This window comes from Manis javanica, chromosome 5, assembly GCF_040802235.1.
Source record: "Manis javanica isolate MJ-LG chromosome 5, MJ_LKY, whole genome shotgun sequence".
In the NCBI taxonomy this organism is placed as follows: domain Eukaryota; kingdom Metazoa; phylum Chordata; class Mammalia; order Pholidota; family Manidae; genus Manis; species Manis javanica.
Genome location: NC_133160.1, coordinates 22,079,833 through 22,101,545, shown reverse-complemented (window position 1 = coordinate 22,101,545; position 21,713 = coordinate 22,079,833). Strand labels below are relative to the sequence as shown.

The following is a 21,713-nucleotide window of genomic DNA, read 5'->3' as shown; positions in this document are numbered from 1 at the left end:
GCTAAGCAGGAAAGCAAATGAAGCCAGTTCACAACCATGATGTCCCATCACGGATGCCCTCCCTTCTGGGTTCCTATCAGGGACCCTCTCCCTTTCTCCAATCTACCTTAAGAGGGGTGACCCAGATTATAGCTCTCCTTCCCCTAAATGTGCAAACCAAGGTATGACAGAATCAGCAATATAGTTTTATTTAAGGCAGACATGGGGGAAGGCTATGCCCCTCCACCCACTTCTTTCTACCCCTCAGTCCTGGAACCTGATGAAAAGGCTTATGAGGGGCTGACAAGATGGTGGCAAGGTTATGGACCCTCATCTCAGATCAGCTTCCTTTCAGCTGAACCTATCCCCCAGTGACTTAGGGACCTCTCGATCCTCTCAGGGAAACACAGCTTTTCTGGCTAGTCCTTAGCTGAGGGAGCTGGGTGAAGGTACCCAGCATCCACCCTTCCAGGAAGCCCTGGAAGGTCTCTAGAAGAGGTCAGCCCTCCCAAGGTAGGCAGAGGAAGCCCCTCGGAGGGCTACGAGAGGAATGACAAGTACAAGGGATCCAAGGTCTCCTGAGTGAGGTCTGGACAGGCTTGGCTGTGCCTTCACACTGGATATGGGTTGTCCAGGACTGCCACTCCTGCTGCCACACCACCATCTGCATGCTCAACGGCTTTGGTTCGAAGCAGATGTCCCACATGCTTGTTCATCACGAGTGTCTTTCCCTGCCTAGAGGAATGGGGCAGGAGACACACAGCTCCATCACTTGGATTTAGTCCCCCAAACCCAGGACCTTTCTTGGTCCCAGCTGAGCAGTACATGGGTGCTGACTATACCCAAGCAAGTGCTAGGATTTTAGAATCAGATTTGGGTTTGCATCCTAGTTTGGTAATTACAAATTCTGTGTCTTTGGGCAAGTTACTCAGTCTTCCTAAATATCCATTTCCTCAATTTAAAATAGGAATCTCACTCACTTTGCAAGATGGTCACGAGGATTAATAAACCAGGAAAATCATTTATCATGATACCAGGCTCACATTTTATGTCCTATAGCTGTAAATTTCCTTCTTTGCCTCTCAAGATGGCTGTGGTAGTAGTGGAAATTGAGGGGGAAGTGGCAGGCAGAGATGTTGGAGGTGATTAGAGGGAAGGGTAAGCTCTGGTTGGGACCATGGTAGGATGTTATTACCACCTTGCCCTGACCTTGGAGTATTTTGCAGGAAGTAGGATGAGGGGCCAGGAACTGTTCCTTACAAATTTCCAAGTATTCCTCTCTTCCCTAAGCTTCCTGCTCAAAGCCAAACCCAGAGGCAACTCAGCTTTTCAAAGCTACTGAACAGCCTCTAGATGGCCCATCCTGCCTTTCCCCAGAATCCCTGGTGGCCTGGGAACTGTACCCGAACTCTTCTTCCCTGGGGTCTCCTTCTAGTCCAGGGTTATTTTTCTCATCCATCTTGGCACTACCTGGAATTTCCTTTATAGTTGCAAAACATTTCTCATCTGGGCTTCATTTGATAGCCCTGTGAGGTGAGCAGGTCTTGGGTCCTTGGCCTCATTTACTAGATAAGGAAACAGGTAATACAGCAGGGATTGGCAGAACTGGGACAGTCCAGAATTCCTGCTCCCTGTCCAGTGCTCTTTCCAGGCACATTTGGCTGGCCCTCTGGCAAGGAGCAGCCCCTTCTGACCAGCTCACCTGACATAGACCCCGAAGATGCCCAGCTCTGAGATGCACTGGACCACTTGAGCAGGGCTACCAGGCCGTAGTAAGCAATTCCCAAAAGGCTCAGGTTTGATCTTCTCCATGAGGATGTAGGAGGCCCTCTCCTCGCTGTCCTTCAGCTGCTCCAGGGCCTGCACCATCTCCTCCCCATATAGGTTGTTACCTGCAATTCCATTGGCCAGTCACCCTTGACCCTCTGTCCACCTTCTCCACCCCGTACTCCCACTTCTGGGGCAAGTCAGTAGCCTCAGTTCCTGAAACTAGATCCGGGAAACCAGGGTGGGCCTGGTTCCCAAGAAGGGAATGTCACCCAAACGGGAGAGCCCTCACTCGTACAAGTGAGCACACGTTCCACACTCCGTCCTGTCTCGGCTCCCCTCCTATCTATGGGTGTTCCTTTTCAACCTCCCTGATTGGCTCCTGGCCTTCTTAAATGTTGGGATTCCCAAGGAATGACTTCCACCCTTGTTCTCTCCTTCATGTACACACTTTTTTTTTTCCCCAGGGAAATCTCTTCCAAGGCTGCACTTATATCCTATAACTTGTTAACTCCTAAATCTTTAACTGAACCTCTCTGCTGTAGATTTCACATGGATATCCCATAAGCCCCTAAAACGAACTCAGTGTGTCCAAACAGAACTCATTACTTCTGCCTGAACCTGCCCCTCCTGGATGTTCCTGCTTCCCAGTGAAAGACATCCCTAGGTCATATTTAACTTCTCCTTCTCCATTACCTGTCACTAATTTGGACATGTCTCTTTGGTCTATAGCTCTAGCCCAGGCTCTACACTGTTGTCGCCCTAGCTCAGACCTCTACCTTGCTCTTCTGGACAACCATACCAGCCTCCTCTATGGTCTCTCTGCTACCAATGTCTTCCCTCATTCCAGGACGTGCTTTCCATGGCTGAATCACAGATTCTGGATCATGTCTCCTTCCCCTCCTCAAAACTCTCTGATGGCTTCCCACTACCTTTAGGATTAAATCCTATTTTTTAAATGTATTCAAATTCTTTATAGTCAGGTCCCAAACAATCTTTTCCAGCCCAAATCCCTGCCTCCTCCCATCTCCCATGCTGCACTCCAGCCTCACCAGTTGCTCATTAATCCCCTAACATATCACACTTCCATGGACCTGTGCCTTTGCCTGAAGTTGCTCTGCTATATGGAATGCCCTTCTCCCTTTTCCCCCTGGGAAATTCCTACCTATCCTTTAAGGCCAAGATAAAAAAAAAAAATCAGCTCCTCTAGATTTGTGAGCAGACATGATTCCCACACTCAAGGAATTCAAACTAAGCAGGAAGACATCCAACCTCTTGATAGGCCCCCATCCTGCTTCCCTATAATTCACACATAGGCACCTCAGACTAAACTTGTCCAAACCCTCCCATGCTGGTTAATAGATTCCCCTGTGCTTGACACACATGATTACAGGGTCTCCTGAGACACTGTCCAAGGCGAGGGCCTGATTCTGTTCTTGTATCCCACAGAGGCTGGAACTGTGCCCATAGCAAGTGCCAGTCAGCACTAATGACAACCTGCTAGTCCCCTTTCTGCACAGGGGGAACCACCCACCTCCACCCTCTCTCTGGGGCTTTAGCACAAACTGGTCAGGAGCAGCAAGGGCCTCAGCAATGGCCTGGTCCCCTTCTTCACCCTGGCAGGAGGCAAGAAAGAAGTCTTAGGTCAAAGAGGCAGGAGCTGAGGTCCTGCTGGTTGTGCAGAGCAGTATCAGAGGAAGAGCAGGAGGGGAAAGAGCCATATGCCCCTTCAGGATGGGTGCCACTATTTGGATGTGACCCCTAACAAACTACCTGCAGCACCGAGTACAATGAGAGTAAGCTTTCTCTGAAAACAGTTCAGGGCTCTGCAGCAGGAAGACTGGAAAGTGGGTACAGATACTCCCCAGTTCTTGCCATCTGCCTCAGCCCCTTCCCCTGACTACCATCCCCATTTCCACCTTTGCTGAGGAAGCTTACAATGAATTCCAGCCCCCCTCCCCAGGGCTCTAGGGGTTCTCACAGAGCATCATCAATCCAAGTCCAGCCTAGTGTCAGCTCCAGCCTCCCCAACACATTGGACTCTGTTCCCTGCCACCTAGAAGGCCTGTACTGGGAGAAACGGGCTGCTACACACCATGTCCAGTGAATAAAGGCCAGCAAAGGTGGCCCGGAGACGGGCCACAGCCTCAGACTGTCCAGGGAGGAACACCTCCAGCATGCCCACTCTGCTCAGCTCCTGCTGCACCTTCTTAGTTCCAGCCAGCTGAGTGGCAATGTCTGGGCACTTGACAGCACATGACCTCTCCAGCAGCAGACGCGCTTCCCAGTTCTGCAGAAGGAAGAAAACAAAAGGAACTCTATTCCACTTCAGCTGAACTTTACTGAGCATCCATCAGGACCCAGGTACTGTGCTTTTTCTCCTCACATTCATTGTCTTCCAGGGTCATTGCAACATCCTTGTGAGGCAAGTGTGATCCCTCCCAGTCTTCAGAATTCTTGCCCTCAGGGAAGCTCACAGTCTAGCACAATGATACATGACTGTGATTAAAAGGGAAAAATGACCAAAGGTGTGAGAGTATAGAAAAATTGGTGAGGAGGTTTGAAAGGGGTGGAACACCTGTTATGAGCTCAGCTTCCTACTCTATGCCAAATAAAATTCAGACTCCTTAGCACAGAGTATAAGACCCTACAGTTTCTGCCTTGTGCCTCATTTTCAACTTCATTCCATGATGTCCCTCCATACCACTCCCAATTCCAGCCATAAGGCCAGTCAGTCCTCAGACACATAATCATTCCCACTTCAGTGCCTTTGCATTTGCTGCTTTTTCCTTGGCCTGAAATTCTTTTCCTTTTGGCTTTTCCAGTGGATGGTTGGATCCCTCTCATCCTTAAGTTTCAACTCAAAGTCACCTTCTTAAACCACCCTATTTATGTGGGTTTCCCCATAATTCTCTAACTTTTCACTCTGTTGTTGTATTCAAAGAGCTTCCTGCAACCAGAAAAAATTTTTTTCTATTTTTGTTTACTTTCTGATGATCATCTCCCCAACCAAATTCTGTAAGGACCAGATCCTTGTTATGTGTCTTGTTTCCTGTTGTATCCCCATTGTCTAAGACAGTGCTAGGAGCTTTGTAAGTCCACAACAAATATTTGTTGTTGTTGTTTAATGAGGTGAAATTTGAGTGAACAGGTAGAGTCTGACAGGTGAGACTCAAGAGGGAAGGGGTACTCAGGTTAATGGAATAATAAGAGCAAAGTCCTGCAGGTGGGAAATCACAGGATGGATGGTCTGGTGTGCCAGGAATTCAGGGTATGAGTGCCAAGGAAACAGCAGAGGGTCATGCATTACAGCTCTAGTCCCCATTCTCAGGCACTAGGGGACAGCCTGCTTTTGACTCCAGACAACATCAGACTGCCACAGCAGGATCAAAGCTACGGCCCAGGGAGCAACATGTGTCCTTCCTGCTACCAACTGCCACAGCCCCTACCCCATACCGTCCTTCTTTTGATACAATCCGTCCATCTGCAGTACCTTTGCCTGGTCTTCACTAATAACCCCAGCTACCTACTAGGCTGGCATTCCAGGCAGAGTTACAGGTGCCCAGAACATCAGAGATAAACCCAGAGAAGTACTCCATTATGTTAGAAGCAGAGAAAGCAAAATTCAGAGATGAGCAGGGGCTTGCCCAGGGTCACCCGGCAAGTCACTAAGCCTTATAGATTTACCTCCATGTTCAAAACCTAGTCTGAGTTTCTCACTTCCCTAAAAATGTTCTCGTGCACTAATTTCCTTCCTTGTTAGTTCAACCTCTTCTCTCTTTTTGAAGTTTTCTCTGGCCCCTTTCCCTAAATTCCCTGTCCTAGAACCTGGATCCACTTTCCCAATGGACAGTTTCTCTCTTCTCTAGTCAGCAAGTTCCCACCATTGCTAAACCACTTTCTAGAGGAAATGACCCTCCATAGAGCTGCCACTTCTGTGGAGCTGCTCCTTATACAGCTGGGCCTTGGGAGAATCGTATAGTCAAAGAATGACAGATCTGGAAGGAGTTCCCTCAATTTTCTAGTGTAGTTACCTCAGCTTACAGCAATTGAGCCCAGAAAGGGTCAGGAACCTGCCCACGGTCACAAGGAAGCAGAACCAAAGGCTCATGATCCCCAGCCTACAGCTCATGGTATTTTCTAACAATTATTTCCTCCTTTACCTTCTTCCAAATGAAAGCAGGGCTTCTTAGCTTCTCCATGCTGTGGATTAGGGGCAGGGGGAGAAGAATGATATACTGGAAATGCCACAGATTGAGAGTCAGAAATCCTGGGAACTCCTTTGGGGAACCAAGCCCCTGCATCTCTACAAACCTTAATTTCTCCATCTGTATAGTGGGGATAATTATATACCTCACAGAGTAGTTAAAAGGATTAAATAAATAATTGATGTGGAAAGTAATTTTGAAAACAAATGGCATGATAGCAAGATAAGGTGATACTACTGCCATTAACTTAAATGGATAGGTGATACAAACTTTCTGACAAAGATAAAAGGAAGGTAAGAGTTAGCTGGAAGAAAATGGTTGATGGTGTGGTAGAACTGGTTTGTACCAGCTAGGAGAGCTCATTATACCCATCGCTTCCCAACTCTATGCTCAGAGAGGTTAAATTGGGTAGCTTAAAACTGGCCATGATGGGGGTGTTACACCATAGAATGAATCTCCCCCAGAAGGATGACTGTTACTTTTACCAGTATATTTCTATAAACAGTGTGAATGGTTGAAGTACCATGGATTCCTGAGGATTCAGATTCTAAAAGACAGTATGTTTGTAGAGAGTGAGAGGTAGCAAAAAGCTTGTGGGAGGATAGGCGGTTCTAGCAGCAAGTTCTCCAAAGAACTGTAGCCAGAGCTCAGGGACAAACCCAGGTTGTTGTGGTGCCTGAGTCAGGTCTCTGAGGAACAATGGTGGGTCCCAGGAGGCAAAGAATGGCCTAACAGAAAATACCAACCTGTCGACTATACTGACTTGGCATATAGCCATCCCGGAAGTAAACCACAGCAATTTCCTGGCCGTCCCTAGAACACAGGATGGAGAAAGCTGCTACATTAAATTATAACTTATAAATTATATGTTATAATTCATTATATATAAAGTTAAATATAATAAATTAGGCTGTTATAAATTATAACATGTTCAGTGGTTCAATCTATTTTAGGGTGCATCAAAATGAGTTTGGCTTATATGAAAGTCAGTCCACAGGAGTAGCCTGGACAGGGGTTCACTGGAAGCAGTGAAAGTAAATACCTATACCCCCAATGCTTCCACTAAAAACCTGGAGGTGTACAATAAGAAATGCTTGACAATTTTCAGATCTAGAGTCATTCTAGGGAGGCCAAAAGGAAACAAGAAGGCAAACAGAATCAAATTAGGTAAATTTTTAAAAAGTGGGCTAAAAATTACCAAGCAGAGAATCATACTGCAGTGCTTAGTAAAACATGCTTAAAGTAGTTGAAAGCAGGCTGAGATTTTTAACAATGGCAGCAGTGAGGGTGGGGATATGTAAAATTATGAGTCTAGTTAAGATAGAGGTTGTTTGAACTTCTCCCCTTCTCTTTATTTGATACTGTCTGGTTTATCTGTAAATTAATGACTTTGTTTTGTTATGACAAAAGTACATTTTAAAAATAGTAAGTGGCATTGTGAAATTCCATGGGGAATTAAGAAATTCTTAATTTTAAGAATCATAAAGTTTCAGGTCTAAATATGTGTGTGTCGCAAGCAATGCCATCCAAGTGTGTGGTCCTAAAGTCACCTGGTGGTGGCCTCTGAAGGGAAGAGCAGGGCCTGGCTTGGAACACAAATCCAGGCTCCTTGAGGTCTTGCCAGAGTAGAGAGAGAGGCTGCTACATCAGTCACAGAATGAGGTGGCTGCTACTCTTCCTCCCTGACAGCCCAGCCCAGCTGCCCAGGCCTAACATGACGAGTCACTCAGAGCGACAAGAAAACTTTTGGGAGCCTAGGGGCATATGAAAACCCAGTAGGCCTTTATCTAGAATGTCAGTAGCTCTGATACAACCCTTTAGAAGCAGAACTTGGCTAGCCTTGTCTAAGATTTCCTCGGATGATGGGAGAGTTCAACCCTAAAATTCAGAGAGAAGGAAGCAAGCCATCACATCTCCCAGAAGAAAGGGTCTCTTATGGGAACTGGGTGGCAGAATGAATTTCCTATACCACCCTCTATTGGATCCTTGAAGAATACCCCCTGAACACTTACATAAACAGCCTTCGATCTTGGTCCAGAGACCCTTTTTCAGAGACATCTTCAAACCTTCGCCGCATTACATGGATATTCCTGGGAAAGATTGGCAAGGGTCAGAGCGAATGGAGGCTCTGTTTGAAAGGCTCTCCACATTCCTGAGGCCACATCTGGATGTACCCCCTCCTTTACTGACCTGGCCAGTAGCTCATTCTCTATGGCACGCTGATCAAATATGTTCCTTTCCTTCTCTTGAGCAATCAGTAGTACCAGAGCACTGGGGAAAAAGCACAGGTGGCCCAAGGCTACCAAACCTTATCTCCCCTCCATCCCACTCTCTTTAGGAGTATCTACCCTGGAGTGTTGGATATGAAGATTCAATGAGATCCTGTATGTAAAGTGCTTAGCATAAAGTGTGGCACTAGTGAATGCTCATTTAGGGTTAACTATTAATGCTATATTAACATTGTAATAACTGTTAATACAGTGGCTCCTCACTTGTCCAGATGTCAGTTGCCTAGGGTCTTTACACATCTAGAACATGGTTGAGAAATAAGGAAGCAAAAAATGCCTCTAGGCAGTCAAAACAGAGCAACAAAATCCCTAAATCAAAGTTTATGCATTTACTCACACTTGTTAGACATAATCGTAACAACCCAGATCATTTGCTTTACCAAGCCACAGCAAGTCAGGGGTGGAGTGGAAGATTCCAAATTCAAGCCCTGATAACAGTAAGAAGTAACAGCTGATAGCAGAGAAACAGAAAAACTGAAGAAAAAGAATGAGAGCCTAAAGCCTAACAGTGGGACCATTAGTGCAGGCAAACAGCCTCAGGCACCTCTCTAACTCTAGGTAGCACCTCTGTATTACATCAAGATACAATCACTCACAGTCATGATGATCTCTAGCCAACCAGAAAAGGTTATAGTCTGCACCTCTTATTTAAGATGGAACCCCAAAACTCCATTAATTTTGTCACTTAAAAGTACAAGCTTCTATTCCTAGAAAAATTCCCTCATTTCCTAATGATGTCAGGCAAGATGTGGTTGCCGCACCCATGAATGCTGAACACCCCCAACCCCACCTTACTTGGCTGATCCGTAGAGCTCCCAGGCTTTGGCAATCCCTAAGGCCAGTCCCTTGCTGGGATTATTGGAGAGGATCTTGGCAGCTTCTTTGGTCTTACTCAGGACATTGAGAACATGTCTGTTGGAAAAGAGATGTCCATTTAGTAATGATGGACCTGAAAGACTCCTCTGCCTGTGACTCATAGACACATATAGGAACATCACTTTGAGAATCAGCTGAGCACGAAAAAGGCATCTTACCATCATGCTCCTGCAGGATCCACCTTAGGCTGGAATATGCTGGGCTGTCCTAAGCCTGAGCATTGCTGTACATGCCCAGAGGAGCCCTAAGACCCTATGTTTCCACTCCACGCCAACCTCCCAGTGACCTGGAAACCCTTTTCCTGAGCACCAGGTTCTGTCTGGAACCTTGCTGCAGATAAATTACAGCAACCTGAAGCATCACTGTGGATTAGATGTGGATGCTTCTAGGGTCTAGCCTCACATGGGAAGTCCCTGATCCCTCTCTGTCTTGGGAGTCAGACCTTTCAGACTTCCAAATTTCTTTCTCATACCCGGACCCTTGTAGATACTGTTCCCTCTGCCAGGAATATTAACTTTATAATGAGAGAGCAGAACTAGATGAAGCATGAGGTCCCTTCTCTTCCTGACATACCAAGACCTAATTACCAGTAGAAAGGGAGAGGAGGAGAAAAACATGGCCCAGGGAGGCACAGAGTTGAAGATCCCTGCCCCCACATGTGATTGCAGGCTCATCAGACTGTCACCCCACTGGTGTGTCCAGGGCTGCTCAAAGAACTCACCGATGCACAGCCGGGGTCCGGGAAGCCAGGCCCCCGAAGCTGGCAGAGATGGTGTTGATTTCAATCTGTTTCAGGGCTGGGAAGCCATCTGTATTGCACTGGAACATGTAGTCTGAGCGATTCAGGCCCAGGAACACAGTCTGTGGGGAAAACTGAAGGCTGAGGACATTTGCTCATGGGCTGATTCTGAGGGCCTAGCCACAGAGCAAACAGGTACTTTGAACTCTATGTAGAGATTAGAGGCACCAGCTAACACTCCCAAATGTAATGGAATGATTCTCTGGGTCACCCCAGGATGGCCACTGGTGTACAAACCTAGTGGGGAGTAAGGAGAGACAGAGTCCCATGAGCTCAAGGACTGGGCAAAATTTTTCTGGTAAAAAAAAAAAAAGATGGGGCCTGTGCAGCAGCAGGTCACAGACTAGGGTGGAATGAGGAACAGTTACCTGGGCAATGCCCTCTTTCAGGACTTGCTTGTGGATGTCAAAGAGACGAGCAGTAAAGTTGTCCCTTTTGATAGTGCTGAGGGAGGAAACAGAACATTTTCTAGGCTAGATGTGACCTTAAAGGTCAAGTAGTTCCATCCCTGTCCATTGCCTCCTGAGTCCTCTCTGGCTCCACTGGCCCAAACTTGAATACCCACGCCAACCTGACAGAAAACAGTGGTTTAGAACCCGGCTCTAAAGCCAGAAAACCTGGGTTCAGATCCCAGCTTTACCACTCACTGCTAGGCAACCTTGGAGAATCATTTCACCTCTGTGTCTCAGTTTGCTCATCTGTAGAATTAAGAGGAAAATAATTATATTTGTATCATAGAGTTGTGTGAAAGGTAAATGAGATACAGAAGTACATGTACAAAACTGAACAGAGTGGCTGGTCCCAGGAATTCAAAAATGGCATGTTATATAGATATAACCATTCTGTACTTGAATAGCCCTGACGGTTGGTAGGCTTTCTGGCTGACCTAACAGTAGTAACTCTCCATTGCTTCCCCTACACTCTGGGACCTCCCAGAACAAGTCTTCTCTGTCTCTTCCATGGCAGCTTTTAGAGATTATAAAACAGCAGTTATGCCCTGTGCCCACCCCCCCCAACAGATTTTTCTGACTCAAGCTAAATGTCCTCTTTTCTTCTTCAGCCAGTTTTCATATGATATGATCTCCTCAGGGGGTCTCCCTATCTGAGTCAGATCCCCCTGCTATGTGCTCTCAAAGCACTGTGGACTCTCCTTGACTGCATTAATTACAGTTGTAATTTCCCATTTTATTTGTGTGAGAGTTAGCATTCCCTCTCCTACTTGGCTATAAACTGCCTGAGGATGGAGAACATGTCTGTACTAGTTCATCATCATAGTTCAGGGTGCTGCTGTAACACATGAATGAGGCAGGGGCCCGTCCATTATGGTTTTCTGGAGCCTCAGGAAGATGTACTCACAGGTAACAAATGCCACACTTGCTGCCTTTCAAGATTCAGGGCAATCTCTGCATGCCTGCTCAAGCCTAACTTGCAGGTTTACCTTGTTACAGGGACCCCCACTGAGCCCATGTAGCTCAGGCCTGCCCTGAAAGTTCTGTTCCCCAGCCAGATCTCTCATGGGACCTTTCCCAGCCCTGAGTGAGGAGGAGAGTCCCCAGCTGGGCTTTAGCCTCCAGGGGAATCAAGACACATAATCCCTTTTCTGAAGAGGTGATCCAGAGGGTCTTCTCCCTGAGAAGGGAGAAGGGTTGTGTGTATTTCAAAGGGAAGGGGAACAGGAAAACAGTGGTTGCAGAAATGGGCTGCAGGGAAGGTCTCCTACATGACTGCACCTTTAGGGTAGAGATATATAATCTTTATAAATCATAAATCGGGCTGCTTATATCTCCCACATCAGAGCATCATGGGTACAAATGCTGGACTCATCCCAAGAAAGATCTAGGGGGAAGGTGGTGGTCCATCACTCATTGGTTTTTAGTTCCAAGTCAGCAATTTCCATACTTCTTACCATATGATCCACCCTCACACCAATGTGCACATTTAAAAAAGATTTTGTCTCTAACAAAATTTTCTTTTGAAAAATTAGACATGCAGTTATATATATACACATATATATGTCCAGTCTCTATATAAATATATATATATACACACATACATACAAATACATATATTTTTATATATTTAATTCTAAAGTGAAGAAACTTCCCTTGCCCCAGGGCCTGAGGTGGAAAAAAATATCAAGGAAGAAGAGACAGAGAGGAGTGGAATGGGGTGAGCCATTTCAGGGGTTCTGTATCCTCATGTCCTGGATGTGGCCCCAGTCTGCATCCCCATCTCTGCCCCCCACCCCACAACCAAGATAAGAGGCCTGAGGTGACAAGAAAGGGTCACTACTTAGGAGAAGTAAGAAATCTGACTTTAAAACTAATAACCTTCCCTATTCTTGGTTTTCTCTAAAACTAGTCTGAGCTTCCCTAATTCCAAATGGAAATTTCAGTCTTCAAAGTAGGAGGTCATTGATCAGAGAATCACAAAATGTCAATATTGAAAGGGACCTTAGATGTAGGCCAACCTCTCCATTTCACAGATGAAGAAATTGAGGCCCAGAGAGACAGGGACTTGCTTAAAGGCATATAAATAAAAGCCAGGATTAGATGCCAGCTCTCCCGTCTTCTACAACTTTTTATTTCTCCTAGGGGGTACCTGTCTGCCACCCAACCCAGTCAGCGACCAGAGCAACATCTCATGGCTCATCAGTCATTCAGTCCCTTGGTTCTAGCAACCCTCAGCCCTTCAATGCCCCACTACCCAGTACCTGGACAGAGTTTGCTCCAGAAAGGCAGCATTCTGGCTGACAGCATCCACCAGCAGGTTGAAGTCCATCTGTACAGCATAGGCCTGCTCCAGCAGGGCACCAGGGACCAGTGAGGGGAAGAGTGTGAATGGGGCATAGCTTACCACCTGTTCAAGGAGAGAGAGTGGGCAGGGAGGGGTAGAACACCTGTGAATGGGTTGTATTCTTGCAAATGTAACCTCATGGGAAGTATGGCCTACATTTACTAAGGACATATAACCTGCGGAATAGTGGTTACCTCTGGGAAGGGAGGGAGGGACAACAGGATAAGGAACGGACACAAAGAAAACTTCTAGACTCTGTGGTATTTTATCTCTACCAAAAAAAAAAATCAGACATGAAATGGCCAAAAATAAACAAAAAACACAAAAATTATTGAGCACTTGCTGTGTCCAAGGCACTGTTTTAAATACTTTGAATGGATTCATCATTTAACTCTATGAGGAAGATACTATTGATGCTTAATAAATAGATAAGGGAACTGAGTCTCAGAGCAGGTTAAGTAACATGTCCAAGATTATATAAAGCTGTTAAGTGGCCCTGGGATTTGAACCAGGATGGTTACTAAACAACACACACACACACACACACACACACACACACACACACACACACGTGCACACGCAGTTCCTAGCTAATTAATATCTAAGCTCAGGACCCTCCTCATGCCAGGAACTCACACTCAGACCCCTTGCCTTCTGGTTGGGGTGAAGAGAGAATCCTCCTGGTAGGTCTGTGGCAGAAGTGAACCCTGGCCCCCAGAGAAAAAGCTGGGAGTCATTCCCCCCAGTGTTAGAGATAGTGACTCAAGCTGCCAGGCCTGGAATACCCACCCAGTCAGCTGCCAACACCTCATGGCTCACTAGTCTTCCAGTTCCTTGGTTCTAGCAACCCTCAGCCTTTCAATGCCCCACTACCCAGAACCCATTCTGAGTTCTTTGGGCTTTGGCAGAGCCAAGAAACCCAAATACCATCTAGAACACTGTTTCTAGAAGGGGATAATGCATTCTGAGATTTCCAACAACAAATGAACTAGAACTTGGGTAAGAGATGACAAAATGACCTTGAGACTTGGATTGTAAAGCATTCCTGAGTTTAACCTCTGAGTTCATATCAGTTTGCCATTAAGTCAGTTTGAGTTTATGTTATTAGAACTTGGTGTTTATTATTTGTTTTAAAAATGTTATTATTTTGAATAGATAATATAAACCCATGATACAAAATTCAAAAGAAACAGGAAACATAATAAAAGTATGTCTCATTCCCACACTGGCCCCAATGGTCCAGTTCTCCTCCCCAAAGATAAATGGTATACTAGTGGCTCACATATCCTTTTAGACTAATGTATATGTATACATACATATTTTCTTTTTGTAATACACAGAGAAGCATATGATACCTACATTGTTCTGTTCTTTGCTTTGTAAATATTTCAGAGACAGTTCTGTATAACATTCAAATACAGCACTCCCATTCTTTTTAATGGCTCTGTAGTATTCCATTCTTTGAAGAGATATGTATACACAATTTATTGAATCTAGCCTTCTACTATGAACATTTGGGTGATTTCCTTTTTTTCCCCCCCATTAGAATCAATGCTTCAATGGATATCCTAGAATATACATTCTAAGTATTCTGTATGTGAAAATGATCATAAACTGTAAATTTCTAAGAATGAAAATCTAAGGTACTTAGGGTAAATTCACCTAAATTTTTGGTAGATAATTCCAAAGTTGCCCTCCTTAGCATTTATTTTAAGACAAAACTTAGTAAGGGTATTTGTGAGAGTAAGATTTTTTCAGCTTGAAGCCGTTATGAGTTAGAGGGGGAATTGCTGCAGATTATGTAATGGGTGACCTAATATTCTGAATGAATGTGTGATGACTACAGGGGCGTTTCCTTGGCTTTAAATCCCAGAACTCTGCCTCTTCAACAAGTCCCATTTGGCCTGAACAACTCCCAGAGAGTTTTTTGCTAAAACATCCCTCTGCCTCTGTCCCTATAACTCATTATGCCCACTTGAATTTGGGATCAATAGTATATAGCTGTTCTCTGCTGTTCATAGGCTAAAAGCTGAAACACAGTTTTCTCACTTTTGACAGAGACACATAAACCAAGTCATATTCTTCTATTAAAGGAAAACTATAGCACATGCATGACAATAAACACTCTGCTTCATAGTCAGGGAAACAGACAACGATGGGAAGAAGTAAGAAAACTCCCATCTTATCTAAAGTGGGCAGCCAGAACTCCACTCTAGTAAATTGTTGCCAGACAGCACAGGCAAGAAAGCAGGCCATGGTTGCCAGCTGATCTGATTTTTCAAAACAAGCTGGATATCTAGATTTTTTTAATTTCATGATTTGGCTCTGACTCCTTTTCAAGACACTCTGGTTTAAAAAAAAAATAACTGTTAACAGTGCTTGCTTCTGGGGAAGAAACAGTGGCTTGAGGAAGTATTCACACACTGGTATTCATACACCAAATACCTTTTGAATTTTGTACCCTGTTCATGTATTTAAAAAAATTAATTCCCTCCGTAAACCTGCAGGAACCAACTATTCAGTCTGCACATGGCTGGTTTGTAGCCTTGCTCTACATACAGTATAAAGTTCACACTTCTCTTACACCCAGTATCCAAAGCTTCTCGGCTGTCTGATTTTGGCCTGCCTTCTTTCCCACTATGTCCATTTTTATGCCCTGCATTCAGCTGCATTTTCTTGAATATTTTTTGCCTTTTCCTACTTTGGGGCCTCTGGTATGCTATTCCTTTCCCCCATTTGTCTTTTAAGACCTAGTTCAAATACCACTAATGAATTGCTCCTTTTTCCCAATATCCTATACAATATTCTAGGACAGGTAGTAAAGCATAAAAGCTCAGAGCATTGAACTCAGGAAGCAAATTACTTGGGTTTCAATTCAATTCATTAAATAACCTCAGGCAAGTTACTTGATCTCTTTGGGCCTTAGTTTCCTCATCTGTTGTGCTGAGGACTAAATGAGTTAGTGATTCCAAAATGTTTAGAATATTGCCTGGCACACAGTTAATACTCACTAAATGATAACTAATATTGTGCAGCAAGCTGCCTATGTTTCCTCATAGAACTGCCATTATTTAATCTTGTCTTGTGGTACATTCTCCAACTAGACCAGAAGCTCCAGAGGCCAGAGCTTATGGCTGACTCACCTCAGTGCCTAGACTGGTCCTGCATAGAACAGGCACCTGGTAAAGATTTGGAATGAAATTGCACATGTGCACACACATTACTGGGTTAGGAATCTCACTGAGGATTGTGACTTTTCTAGGCTCCATTAATTTCCAGAAAGACCAAGTGTTAGACCTTCACACAAAAACCTGTTTATTAAAAGAGGAAATAAAAATTTTGGAAGGGAAAAATGCTTGTCTGGATTCAGACAAACAGTTCACAAAATCTAAAGTTCATAAACTAAGTAATTATAGCCCCAAAGCTAGAAGCAGACCTTCCACAGTAGCAGCCTACTTTAGATGACAACCATTCCCATTCACTTGAGCCTCAGCCAACACTTAACTGAATCTGGACTCTCCATCAGGCCGTTAACTAGGTACTGAGCCTACAGAGACAAAAGAGGACATGGTTTGGTAAAAAAAGATAGTGGCAGCTTTTTAGCTACTAATATAGATAATCATAAAGTCTACTGCTAAGTAAAAAAAAAAGACCTTGTCTAGTATGCTTCTTTGTGTAAAAAGTGGGAAGAAGGAATACATACATATTTTCTTGTTATGAATAAGCTATCTGAAGTATAAGCAAGACTACTAAAACTCAGGTTGCCTTCTGGGCAGAACTGGGTGGCTATGGAAGGTGGAAGGGAAGGTTAAATTGTCAACTCTCATACCTGTTGAAATTTGAACAATGAAAATGTCTTACCTAGTTCAAAAATAAAAACATTTTTTTTTAAAGGATGAGATTTTTAAAAGATGTGGTTTGCATGCAGCACTTCCTTTACGTATCAACCCTAGAGAAACACTCATAGAAGTGCCCAAATAGGCATGTATGTGGATGTTTCCTCTACAGGTAGTGCTACATGTAGTCGTAACATTAGAAATCACCTAAATAGCCATCAGTAGAGGAAAGTGGTCCATTCATTCCTGGAATACTGTGCATCAGAATTCTGGAAGCTGACTCTAGTGGAGAGGGTTGCAAAGAGTTCTGAGACAGATTGTTAAATGAAAAACAAACAAAAACACACCACAGAATAACAACATGTATGATCCAATTTGCTTTAAAAAAAAAACATATATTTCTTTATATACACATATATGTATATAAATGCACAGAGAAAGACCTGGAAGGATATACTGAAAACCAATTACAGAGAAGGTAGTATGATTAGGGGTCTTAAAAAAATAATAGCGCACTGGGCAAAGTGCTTCACATGATCTATCCTTTAAGTTTCTTACCAACTTGATGAGGTAGGTCCCATTATTACCCCTTTTTTATATTTGAAGAAACTGCAGCTGAGAGTAGCTAAGCAACCTGTCTAAGCCACACTTCAAACACCAGACTTGACTTTGATTTGCATGCTGCTTTTTACTTTATATAGTCTAAAGATCAATTTTAGTTATTAAAAAAAAAAGCAAAAGAGATGTGCTTTTTGACCCAAATAAGATGCCTTCGGCCTGGCAGGGGCCAGTAGGATCCAGAGCAGTGTGGTCAGTGCTGTGGGGATGGGTAAGGGCTTACATCCGAGGAGCTGGGTTCCTGTGGGGTCCTTAGCAACACTCCCTCAGACAGCGCTCGGTCCACAGCCTGCCGTGCCAGCTCTTCTAGCTGCTGCTCAGTCTGCAAGAGGCTCCCCCAGCTGGTGGCCATCCCAACCTGCAACAGGAGGAGAGAGGAGGGCTTGGTGACAGATGGCCTGGGGCCGAACAACCACTGAAACTGGCAGTGTTGTACAGGGGAGCAAACACTGAAACTGGCAGCTCTTAGCAGCTTCCATGAGCACAAAGTGGAAAGCTTGACAAAGCATTTCCATTCCACTCTCTTTTGATTCCCGATACAATTATGGCATTATTCTCACATTAAGGAAGTGGACACACAGAGTTTAAATGACTTGCCCAAGGAAATGACTAGTAAAACCCAGACTTGAACTCAAGTCTCTGGACTCCCAACCCAATGCTTTTCATTGGAAAAAGAGGCACTAATGTTCTATATGACTGGGGCAAGTTCCTCCCCGCCCACCCCCAGAGCTGTGAAACAAAGGTTATGGGGTAGATCCGTGGTTTCCAAAACCGTCTGAATATTCTGGGAAGCCTGAAAAAAAACTAGATTCCTGGGCCTCACTCAGAGATTCTGATTCAAGAGGTCTGAAAGGAGGGAAGGGCTGAAGCTCTCTATTTTTCTTTTCCTGGGATGGGAACCATTGCAATAGATTATTAATTTTCCTTCTAGCTCCAACAACCAATGTTGGCAGATCTCAAATAAATTCCATAGTGGGGGTGGGGGAGACAAAGAGAAGATTTTTGTGGAATACTATGAAATACAGCTAAGGTGAACCCCTCCTTCATACTAATTAGAAGCAAACTCACTAGCAGGAAATGATTACGTTCCTTATATAGACATAGGTCATCATAGCCCCAAAAGACAGAAAATAATCCTGAGAAATCACAGTAGCAGGATAGAAGTAACTGAAACCCAAGTGCCCAGTATAATAGGAAGAGGATTCCAACTGGATACCCTGAGACAGGTCAACCAACTCACACCTTGATACTAATTTTCCAGTAAGCCGTGGGGGGTTAAGAAGATCTGGATAAAAATCTGGAAACACCAGTCATTAATTTTGTTTTGCCCTATTGTCATTTGATTTTAGGAAGGGAACACGGCTGCCAGCTCAGTGGTTCCCCAGGAGGAGAGCTAGAGAGTGACAAGTAACCTCTCACATTCAGCTCCATCCCCCTCTTTCCATGGCAGAACTGGTGCTAGGTCCATTATGAAAGTCTGCCAGCTTCAGCTCATGAAGAATGAGCATGTGATTTCAAGAGTGTCCTGACAACATCCTTGTTGGGTGAGACATAGATAAGGCAGTCATAGTAGAGAACAAAGCTCTGGAGTCAGGAAGACTTGGGTTTGAGTCCATAATATTACTTTCTTTATAAATAAGATTGCCATGTTGATTAAATGAGAAAAATATGTGTGCAGTTCCTTAGCAGCATTTGGCTAAGGCAACTAGAGCTGCTTTTTTGGCTGAACCCACTTTACAGGTGGAGGACTTGTCAGAGGTCACATACATTAGAGCAATGGAACCCTCCATTAGCCCCCATCTCTTTATAACTCTGGGATTCCAGCACATTTGCCTGCAGTTTGGCTTTTGTTTAGTTGTTTAACACTGACATCTACTGCTAGGCCCTTGACTAGGTACTGAGGACAGAGAATAAGATAAGACATAATAATAATAACTATGATAAGTGCTAATTGGGCCCTTTGTTTTTCACATTCTAGTCTCAACCCTTCCTGTGACTTTATTTTGCTGAATCTATACCTTCACAGTAGTGCTTTCCTGGTCTTCAAACTAGAAAATCCAACTGTTTACTGGGAGTCTTTACAGAACCAGAACAGCATTTGTTTTTGTCTCCCCACAGATCGGCTCCTCCTCTGATGATCCCCACCCACTCCTACACCGAATTCTCTCCAAACCTTGTGGATTCTGTCTAAATACATACTTTGAATTCCTTGATTTCTCTCCATCCCCTGTCAGGAGCCTAGCTCTCACTACCATCACCTGTTCCCTGGGCTCTAGACAGATTCAGAGTGAGGTTATCTCCAGTGACCGTAATACACCAGGCTGTCTCCCACTTCCAGACCTTGGCACGTGCTACGCCTCTTTTTGCAGCACTCCCCACCATTCCAGACCAGCGTTCAGTACTTAGTTTCAGAAGCCGTCCCTCTTCTTCGCCCGAGGCTTCTACAGCCCATTACTTCTCTCTGTACTTTAGGAATAATGTCTCCAGGCCTACTACAGTGCTCAGTGACTGTTAGATACAGATAAATGAGTGACAGACTGGTGCCAGATAACGAAAAGCCTTAAAATACCCACAAGAAAACCCTGTTGGACTTTATCCAGAGGCCGAAGCCAGTGCAAAAACGTCGTCTCCTGCCCAGACCTGCCCCAGCTCACCAGCGTGCTCACTTCCACTCTGGATAAAGTCTGTATTTAATTGCTTTCTATTTTTTTGTTTTGTTTTTAACTCCGGCTGTAGTCTGGTAGATGTCCCCGACACCGGCCCGATCCGGAGTCAGGAGAGCTGGGATATGTAGGATCAACACAAGCCAGACCAAACCCCTCACTGGACACCAGTTTCCTTGTCCCTGCCACTGGTTTGAGCTGCAAGATCCCTCACCCTCCGAGCTCCCTCACATCCTTCCTCCCTAGGAATCGTGGCCCTTGCCGGCCGCCGTTGCTGCTCACCAACCTACTGGTTTGTCGTCCAGCCGCGCTCGGTTCTCAAGCCCCTCGCGCGGTAACCCGAGGTCCAGGGGGCGGGGCCTATATGACACCCAACGCGCTTGCGCAGACCGCAGAGGCAGGGCCTCAAGAGCAGGGCGGGGGAGGAGAGCCGCTGCCTGTGAAGCTGGACGGCGGCCGGGAAGGGGCAGTCCGTGAGCGGTCAGCCTTGGCATTAGGGGTGCGTTGGCTGGACCCGGGAGAACAGGACTTTGGGAAGGAGGGGAGGAGCCTGGCTGTGTCGGCGGACAGCTACGGGTTTGCATAGCTCGTAGGGCGTCAGAACTAGTGATGTCCGATATAAGATGGGGGAAATGATACCCAGAATGGGACAGTCACTACCTCAGAGACACACAGTTGGTGGGGGTAGGTGTGGTAATACAGGCCCAGAGAAGGGTAGAGACCCGCGCAGCATAGCACGTTAAGGACCGAGCAAATGTTAGAACCCAGGCTTCTGTTTTCCACCCAACTGGGTTGCAGAATAGCCCACCTTCCAAATTAATCCCAGGACAGCTGCAGGAAAAATCCTAGAAGCAAAAGGAAAGCATTTCCATTTTTCCAGCAATTTTTAAGTTAACGCTTGAGAGTGATCCAGTGTTACTCAGAATGTCACTTGCATCAGGGTCCGGGAAGGTTTTTTAAAATGTAGATTCTCGATTCCCTACCCTCAAGAATAAGAATTGGGCAGCCCCTCCCGGGTCTTTTAACTGTTCCTTCTTTCTGACTTGTGATAAGATTGTTCTCAATCTGAAGCACCTGATAAAAATTTAAAGTGAATTTATCCGTCCAGGCTTTGGGGAATGAACTATGAATATGACAGAGCACCTACTTCTACATCTGATTAAGAAAGTAGATAGGTAAACAGTGCTTTTCTGCAGAATTGGGGAAGGCCTTTGGGATCTTGAAGGATGAGTAGCAATGTGTAAGCTTCCAATGAAGGAAGTAGGGGTGAAGGTGAAAGGCAGGAATGGGAGCAGTGTTGCAAGTAACAGGAACAGAAACAGCAACAGAAAATAATTCTGATTGTGGCTAGGCTTGTTTTAGAGAAGGTGAGGAGTTTGGTATACATAATGAGGAGGGCCTGGGGGTTGCAGCAGGCAGAAAGGAGCTCAGTCTTGTAGAGGGAGCCTTGGATATCAGGTTAAGGAGTTTGGCATTTCTCCAATGAGTAATGGGAAGCTAAGGGTTTTAAGCAGGGGAGAGACATGGTCTGTTTTGAGTGTTAGGTGCTGGTTACAGCATGGCAAATGACTTGGAAATGTAGAAACTAAAGCCTGAAAAATAACTCACAAGGAGTTAATGTGTGAGATGATGAGGCAGTGGCTGAGGAGGAGAGAAGGGGATAGATTTAAGAGGCATTTAGCAGGGCCAACTAAACTTTGTAACTTTATAAATCAGTGGCCAAACCCAGGGGCCAGGATTTTTCCCATTCCTTAAATAAAGCATGTACATTCTCTGTCTGTAGGACAGACTGAGCCCTCCAATCTTGTTGGAGGGAGGTAAGGGATGGATGGCTGGTTACTGGATTATGTTTGCATGGTGTCCTTCCCCTATTTTGCTTTTTT

At 45.0% G+C, this 21,713-nt stretch overlaps 1 protein-coding gene across 5 annotated transcripts; it reads right to left on the bottom strand.

Moving 5' to 3' along the window:
- Nucleotides 1-164: 164 nt before the first annotated feature.
- Nucleotides 165-20,221, bottom strand: GSS (glutathione synthetase). 5 transcript variants are annotated; one of them, XM_017674966.3, is made up of 13 exons: nt 20,113-20,221; nt 17,391-17,525; nt 12,631-12,776; nt 10,286-10,361; nt 9,840-9,979; nt 9,038-9,154; nt 8,145-8,225; nt 7,967-8,044; nt 6,701-6,767; nt 3,842-4,036; nt 3,281-3,362; nt 1,682-1,871; nt 165-714 (listed from the first exon to the last, which is right to left on the bottom strand). In XM_017674966.3, the coding sequence occupies exons 2-13, from the start codon at nt 17,517-17,519 to the stop codon at nt 591-593; spliced, it is 1,425 nt and encodes a 474-aa protein (XP_017530455.2). In that variant the 5' UTR covers nt 17,520-17,525; nt 20,113-20,221; the 3' UTR covers nt 165-590. The 5 variants fall into 5 exon arrangements, with proteins under 5 accessions (XP_017530455.2, XP_017530453.2, XP_017530456.2 ...); XM_017674964.3 differs by having other exon boundaries at nt 20,117-20,209; XM_017674967.3 differs by having other exon boundaries at nt 20,121-20,193.
- Nucleotides 20,222-21,713: the final 1,492 nt, after the last annotated feature.

Coding starts and splice junctions, on each gene's coding strand:
- GSS (XM_017674966.3), bottom strand. CDS start 17,519: ATGGCCACCAGCTGGGGGAGCCTCTTGCAGACTGAGCAGCAGCTAGAA. Junction 8,045..8,144: donor GAGAATGAGCTACTGGCCAG/GTCAGTAAAGGA, acceptor AATCTTTCCCAG/GAATATCCATGTAATGCGGC. Junction 6,768..7,966: donor CAAGATCGAAGGCTGTTTAT/GTAAGTGTTCAG, acceptor CCTGTGTTCTAG/GGACGGCCAGGAAATTGCTG.